The sequence below is a fragment of the Mus pahari genome, chromosome 14, assembly GCF_900095145.1.
Source record: "Mus pahari chromosome 14, PAHARI_EIJ_v1.1, whole genome shotgun sequence".
Lineage (NCBI taxonomy): Eukaryota > Metazoa > Chordata > Mammalia > Rodentia > Muridae > Mus > Mus pahari.
Genome location: NC_034603.1, coordinates 15,262,030 through 15,270,278, shown reverse-complemented (window position 1 = coordinate 15,270,278; position 8,249 = coordinate 15,262,030). Strand labels below are relative to the sequence as shown.

At 43.5% G+C, this 8,249-nt stretch overlaps 1 protein-coding gene across 1 annotated transcript in view; it reads right to left on the bottom strand.

Annotated features, from left to right (window-relative positions):
• Positions 1–8,014, bottom strand: part of LOC110332725 (T-cell immunoglobulin and mucin domain-containing protein 4) — a 32,340-nt gene extending 24,326 nt beyond the window's left edge. The window contains exons 1-3 of the mRNA XM_021214063.2: positions 7,957–8,014; positions 3,346–3,687; positions 1,377–1,661 (exon numbers count right to left, since the gene is read on the bottom strand). Coding sequence (XP_021069722.1) covers positions 1,377–1,661; positions 3,346–3,687; positions 7,957–8,014 — 685 coding nt within the window. The remainder of the gene's footprint in view (positions 1–1,376; positions 1,662–3,345; positions 3,688–7,956) is intronic.
• Positions 8,015–8,249: the final 235 nt, after the last annotated feature.

The following is an 8,249-nucleotide window of genomic DNA, read 5'->3' as shown; positions in this document are numbered from 1 at the left end:
CACACACACACACACACACACACACACACACACAGAGAGAGAGAGAGAGAGAGAGAGAGAGAGAGAGAGAGAGAGAGAGAGAGAGAGAGAGAATGATTACTCAAGGATTTTAGTGACTATTCAGAGTATTATAAAATTGCCAATACAATTTTGGAAAACAGTTTCAATTATCTAAACATTTTCAAGGCATTTAGATTGCCTGGAAAAGCAGTCAAGCTACCTCATAATGTCTTTTAGATAGTCTAACTTAATAGTCAGAAATATGGCGGGAGCTTCAACAAGCTGCCAAGTACTGGAGCAGGTCACCCAGTGTTCCCAGATCCAGGAACAGGGACAAAATAGAAAAAAGTAATGTTAAGAAACAAGGATATAACTGATCTACTGTTGAGGAATATGTCTTACCTTCTTTTAAAAGGGTTTTATTAATGTATATTAATTACACATTATGGGTTTATTACATTTTGATATATGCATATAATGCATTTCATTATACTCACCCCATTATCTTGTCTTATCTCTTTCCCAGTCTTGCTGATCCCTTCATCTTCTCAATCTCTCTCTGTTTCTGTGTGTGTGTGCATGTATATTTCTGGGTGTGAATATGTGTACATGTATGTGTGCATGTCTATGTATATAGATGCATGTGTGCTTGTGTGTGAGTATATATGCATGTATGTGTGTATATGCCTGTCTGTGTGTTGTGTATGTGTGTATATATCTGTGTGTGTGTTGTGTATGTATATGTCTGTGTGTATGTGTGTGTATGTGTGTGCATGTCTGTGTGTGTATGTGTGTGTATGTCTGTGTCTGTGTGTGTATGTGTATGTGTGTGTATGTCTGTGTCTCTGTGTGTGTTGTGTATGTATGTATATGTTTGTGTGTATGTGTATATGTGTGCATGAATGCTCCACTGAGTCAATTAGAGTTGCATACAAGAGCATAGGTGATGGGCTATTTACAGCAACATGGACAGCTTACCAATGACTACACTACGAAGAAACATCTCTCTCCACAGCAACCATGAGTTGGAAAGAAGTGGAAATCATGAAACCCCTCCTCTTACAAAATTTAAGGCACCAATTAGCCATCTCACTTCAACAAATCTCAAACACTCAGAGATTTTGTTGCTGAGAGGGTAGGTCCAACCCTGATTAGAGTTTATCCTAGAATAACCTTCAACACACAGATTCTGCAAGACTCTTTGGAGGTCAAGTGGAAAACCCAAAATGCTGACTTTTCAAAAACATAAAGGGAAAAGAAACACACACACATGAGCGCACGTGCAGGTCACTGGGTTGCCCACTGTAGAAGAATCCTATTTCAAGGAAACCACACCATGTCTGACAAACAGAAGGAAAACAATAGACAATCCTCACCTGTAGTGATGGCAGACCCTTTTGTGGTTTCTTGTGAGAAGGAGTCAGGCGTTGTTGAGGGGTACGTGGTCACTGCTGTACTGAAGGAAGTGGTGGCCAGTGTCTGGGGTGGTGTGGTGGTTGGGCGAACAGATGTGGTCATGACTGTTGTTGGAAGCAGCTCTGGGGTGGTGGTCACATAAGGGATGGTGGTCACATAAGGGGTGGTGGTCACATAAGGGGTGGTGGACACAAAAGGGGTGGTGGTTGGCCGGGTGGTTGTTGTTGGTTTTTTGGTTGTTGTGGCTGTAACCAACAGAAGATGCATCTGTCACCAAGTAGAAATGAGGGATAGGAAACACCACAAACAGAGCTTTCGTTTCCCATCCTTTCTGTTGGTCTCTCTTGGTCCATTGGCCTGAATTGTTCACCACACCTGAATTTCTCGCCTTCATTTCCGTCCTTTCTGGTCCATTTGTTAGACTCTGGCTACAGAAATCTTATTAAAATCACAGATCTAATCGTGCCCATGCCCTGCTCAAAACTCAACTGCCATCCTCCTTGTTCATCAGATAAAACAATCAAACAAACAAACAAACAAACAAACAACTAGCCCTGCTCATTGCCCTATAAGGCACCACCTGCCCTCTGTCTTTCCAATCACATGTTGCTGGAAGAGAACCTTCTCCCTTTCCTCAGTTAATCTTCTTTTCTCTATTTCTTTCACTGCACCACGATCTTCCAGCTGCAGCAACTTGTGCACCTGCTGGATCCCATTCCCACTTCTGCTGCTGATCCTCTTCCACAGGCTAGCCCTTACGTAACTCCCAGATCTCAGCTAAAAGGAGCTCTCTTCTATGCAGTAACAAGTCACCCCAATTCTTGATCACGATGGCATCTATTGTATTTTTTGTAACTACGCGTGCGTTTCTTTGTTTGCTTAATGTATGATTCTCCCACCAAATTATCAGGACCACAAAGAAACCCTGTGTTCAAAGAAGAGGAAAGAAAAGTCCAACTTCTCTTTCCTCTTCATTGGTGCCACACAGTTGCTGTAAGAGTTAAGTGTGTGAATGTGCACGGGGCTCACTAATTAAAAGCATCTAGTTCCAACTCTCGAACACATGAGAGCCATTCTGACAGCCTAAGAACACAACCATCCAGACTGAGCCTTCCAAGGCATCTCTGTGTCAAGCCTAAGACCCAAGAATCTCCCAGGAGATGCTGATGAAGAGGCAAAGTCAAATCCTACCTAAGAAGCTCTGGCTGAGACATATCCTAAAGGTGCCTATTGTTCACATACTTCAGCCATAAGCTTCAAGTGTTCTGTTCTATTCAGCCCTAATCTTTATGAGTCCTTTCACATCCCAAATTTTACCCAAAACACAGGATAGGAATGGAAATAAAGAGAGCCTAAGAAGTGGCAGAGGTGGTGCCCAGTGGTGCCCTCCTCCCTCTGCCAGGAACCAAACATTGTTAGCTTGTAGGCTAAAACGGATCCATGGACATTATTCAGTTCACACAATAATTTTTCTTATTATTTGGAAATCAATCAGTATGCAAAAAAGAAATGAAGAAAGAAGGGGAGGGAGGGAAGGGAAGGAGGGAGGGAGGGAGGAAGGGGGAGAGAGAGAGAGAGAGAGAGAGAGAGAGAGAGGTCAGTATGGTTTCCATAAAAGTTGAGAGGCCCCAAAACCCTGAGCCAAATTTCTGCAAAGTGAGGGAAAGCCCTCAGATAAATATTACCTTCCATCCATCTTCAGTCTGGCTTTTCCTTTACCAGCTAGAATCCCTCATTTATTTCTGTGATCGTTCCGGCTGTAACTAGTATGTGTGCTTCCCTAACCACACTATGTGGCTCGTCATTTGAGAGGCAGCCTTTCTACTCATTACTCAGGTAAGCATAGTCTTGTCACCAGAACCCACTGCATGAATCTGTTACCACAAACCACGGGACTCTTTTCTGAGTTGAACCCCGTTCTTTGCTCACCTCTCCTCAGCTCCAGGCGCACAGTCTTCTTGACATCATTGAACCAGCCAGGCACCTCTATACGGCAGCAGTACACCCCACTGTCACCTCGATTGGTGTTTGAGATGGTCAGGGACACATCACCAAAGTGGACATTCCCCAAAAGTGTATATTTTTTCGACTTCCTGGAGATGGTTCTTGCTCCGTCTGTACGGAGAAGCTCTGCATTGCACTTGGAACTGGGACATGTACCTTTGCCCCAGCACATACTGTTGCCGCTCTGGGACCAAGAGGCGTAATGACAAGGCAAAGTCACTGGCTGGCCCAAAAACCCTATTATTGTATCCTCTGAGGCAGCTGGTGCTACAAGAGAAAGTGAGAAAGCTGTTACACAGACAAAAATCTTTCAAATATGCTCCATTTGTGTACACATAAAGGGAATGTCCAGGAGATGAGGGAGTGTCCCTAGTTCCTTCAGCACAAATGCTTGCCTGTGCTGTTGAACTTCTTAAGTCCTCAAGCTTCCATCCCAGAATTAGTAACAGGTGGTCCCAAACCTCTAAATACCTCTCCTTAGCAAGATCTTTTGCCAATTTAAATGCTCAGATATTAAGTATCATTCAGTAAATAAGTTCCCAAACGAAAAGGCAAGACCCTATGATCTAGGTCATATGTTTCATGCAAAACCTGTGCTACACATACACACACACACACACACACACATCATCATCATCATCATCATCATCATCATCATCCTTTCACTAAATGGATATTGTGTGATTCTAATTTGAATGTCTCAAATGGGTTGCCCAGCCCAGGCAGAATTCTGACAAGAAAGACAGCTGCTGTAGTAGACTCCATTGCCCTATTCCATATCCAGAAATAGAGGTGGGAATTGCTCCCTCTGGATCATGTGATCAGTTGCTTAGGTAACTCAACACTGGGAAGAGTTTGTAGACTTGAACTTCTTGATTCTCCTTTCAAGTCTTAGTGGTATGTGTATGTGTGCGAGAGATGTATACATGTTACAGTGAGTGTGTGGTGGTCAGAGAACATCTATGAATTCACCCATTCCTTTTACCTCAGGCTTCAGAGCAGTGGCTCTCTGCCTGTGGGTTGTGACTCCCAAAACACAATAAGAAAATAAAGATATTTGCACTATGATTCATAACAGTAGCAAAATTACAGTTATGAAGTAGCAAAGAAATGCTCCTATGGTTGGGGGGTCACCACAACATGAGGAACTCTATTAAAGCATTGTGGCATTAGGAAGGTTGAGAACCACTGCCCTAGAGCATATATCTTTATACACTGAGCCATCTTGCCAGCTCTAACTTACTCATTTCTGAAGCCTCCCCCCAGCCTTGAGCAGGCTGGCTCAGACCTGACCACCTAGGGTGGAGTCTTCCAATAGGTCTATTGTTCTGCCATCTCTGCCATTTTCTCCAAGATGCTGCTACCTGCTGAAAGGCTGAACCTGTTCTGACGCTAATGATCCTGGCTCGATGTGGTGGGGATGGGATTCCCCCCATCCCCTTAGAAACTCAGACTCTTAAGTAAACTTTGGGCCTTGATCAGTATCTTTGTCTTGGTCTCATTATTTCTCTCACCATTTTCTCCCATGCAGCCCCAGCCTCCCTTTCAGAAACTCAGTTCATGTAGCTGTGGGTGGTTACACATTTCTTTTTAAAATTGTTTAGTAATTTCACTCACACATATAATATATATTTGATGAGATCTGTCTTCCATTCTTTCTCTTCCAGTTTTTCCCCCATTGCTCCATAGCCGTGAAACTTCATATGCTCTCTTGTTTAAAAAATCTGTCCACTTAAGATTTCCTGTATGAGCATGCATGCAGGGCCATTAAAGCCATCTACTACCATGTGGGCAGCCTCCAGGGGCCACAGCCCTGAAAGAACTGAGGGTCCCTCTCCTAGCAGCCATCAATGGAATTGCCAACAGCATCTTTTCTAGGGGTGGGACTTCATGACCAGTTCAACCATTCATGCTAGGGTTTTGTCTGGCTTGCTCTTGTGTAGGTTTTATGTATATAGTCACAGTCTCTATCTCACTTACTCTCTTTTAAAAAAAGATTTATTTGTGCAGCAGTGGTGGCGCACACCTTTAATCATAGTACTACGGAGGCAGACGCAGGCAGATTTCTGTGAGTGTGAGGCCAGCCTGGCATCTTCTAGATGCCTAGAATGTATCTGCTGAAGGAACAGCAAGATCATGGCACCTGTGCCTCCATGATAGGACAGGATTGGAATTGGGCATAGAGGGCAAAAGGGATTTAAACTTCATAATGGTTTTTATCTTTTCACCTAAAAGTTTCAGTATTACTCACCTAATCAAAAATTATTATGAAAAAGGAAGCAAGAAGCTTGGTACGACAGAAAAATCCCCATTAGGGTGTCACTGTGAACGTCACTCTAGAGGCCAGTGTGTGTTTTGGGGTTCTTGGAGGAAACCCACACTCTTCATTATCTCAAAGCACAGAGAACAGTATTTGCCACAAAGGGAGTTCCACAGTTCATATGCCAAGAAGCATCATGAAATTAACTTCATAGGATACCGAAACATTTCAGAATGAGGAACCGTATATATGAGATGCAGAAACAGAAGGAGACACAATTCCCTCCCCTAAAAAATACTAGGGGGAAAAGAAATCACAGCTACCAGGTGAGTCTCTCATGTGCACTGACCCAGTGAGAGTGCAACTTCTCTGTCACTGCTGGTCTGGTCCTTCTCCAGTTGGTGACCTTTTGGCCATTCCCCTATCCAAACCTGTTTTGCTGGAGTGAAGATGTCATGGACCACCTCTTCTGTCACATCTACTTTTGATCCTTGGAAACTGGGCAGCTACTCTCTTCTAAGTTGACCATGTAAGCAAAGATGCATTCAAAGTAAATAAATAAGCCAGGCATAGAGGTACACACCTACAATCCCTATACTTAGTAGGCAAAGCCCCCGCTACCAAGCAAGACTCTATGCCAAAATCAAGTAACAGTCAAATAAGTGAACAGAGAGGTCAGTTTACCAGGTGCTAACTCCTTTAAGCAAGGTTGGAGAAGCCCATTCAACTCCTGTCCTGCCACAGATGAGACAAGAGGACACAAACTCCAGTAATCATTTTTTTTTCTGTAGTTTCAGGATGTAACAATAACAGCAGCAAAACTGCTTGGATCAATGCTGTTATTCCAGCACTCAGAGCAGCAAGGCAGGAGAAATCAAGTTGACATCCAATCTGGGTCACATTGTTAGACATAGACACCATCTCAAATGAATATAAATAAATATTAAGACAGACAGACAGACAGACAGGAAGTGCCCAAGTAAATTTCAAAGAGACAATTTGAAAACAAGAGCAGCTGCTTTCGTTCCATGGATCACTTGTGGAATATCTATGAACTCATGGCATCAAGTACCAAGATGCAGGACATGAAGCAGTTCTTGCCCACCTTCTGGGAGGTACAGAATATCTGTGGATAGAGGCGGTAGAGCCAACACTTAGTATGGCAACGAGGTCTCTAACACAGGAACCTCAGAGATAAGATGTTAGTAGAAACCCCTAAAGCAGCCTGCAAGCTAGAATAGGAAAAGCTCTAGTTTACCAGAGACCTGGGTTGATCTCTATTCACGAATGAGAGAAGGAGGGAGAGGCAGAATGACATATTGACACTGTCAGCATTGATGACTTGGAGGGCTACAGTACTGAGTAGTGTCAGCATCAGTGACCAGGAGGACTACAGCACTGAGCAGAGTGGTTGCTCTGCACCTCGGAATGTCTATTCAGATTGCACATCTGTATCAATGTTCCAAAGAGAAACCTCCCTTAGCTGGGCACGTGGCACACACCTGTGATACTAATCCTCTGGAAGCTGAAGCAGGAGGATTGTTGACGTCCAAACAGCCTGGGCTACACAGTAAGATCCTGTCTCTAAGAAACAAAAACAAGGGCTGGGCATAGTGATGCATCCCTTTACTCCCAACACTTGGGAGGTAAAGGCAAGTGAATCTTTCTGGTTTTAAGGTCAGCCTGGTCTACATAGTGATTTCCAGAACAGCTAGAGCTTCATAATAGAGAAGCCTTGACTCAGAATAAATAAAACAAAACAAACAACAACAACAACAACAAAAAAACCCAACAACAGAAGAAAAGGAGAAAAGGAGCTCATTTTGAAGCCCTGCCCCCAGCAAAACAAAATAAAAAGCAAATAAAATCTCCTGGACACAAAGGGAACAATAAGAGTCAAAATAAAAGCTCTTAGCAAAACAAAATTCCCCATCTCTTGCTCTGTACCGCCTGCAGATGAAATTATTTGCACTCATTCATTTAATACCTTGTTTCTATGTCTTTGCTTAAGTTAGAAATTACAGTTAATTAAACTGCTTATTTCATCCCCAAACATCCAAATCCATCTCTAGGAAAAAAAACACTGCATAACGAGGTGAGGAAGAGATCCTATTAAAAAAAATGTAGGTTGAGAAGTAGGCAGGCTTTAGTGGAGCCTCCATAGCCTAAAATCTACCCTCCACAAAGCCCAGAACAGAAGCTCTGCCCTCCACAGAGGCCAGAACAGAAGCTCTGCCCTCCACAGAGGCCAGAACAGAAGCAGCTAGAACACTTACTCAGATAAAGCCACCAGAGCTCCATCACCAGCCAGAGGAGGAGAAGCCCCTTGGACATTTTGATAGGATCTGTGTGTCTGTCAAAACCCATGCCTTATATCACAATTCCTGCTGACAGGGTGGGACGCTGGACTTTCACTTCCCTTTCTGCCACACAATCTTCCCGTTCCTTCATCCTGAATGACCTCCCTCAATCTGGGATGTGTGATCAAATATGCTGAGCACTTTTCTCATGGTGGCTAGTGCATGTGTGCAACTGTGTGGAGTGACAGTGTGTGTGTCAATGTGATTCT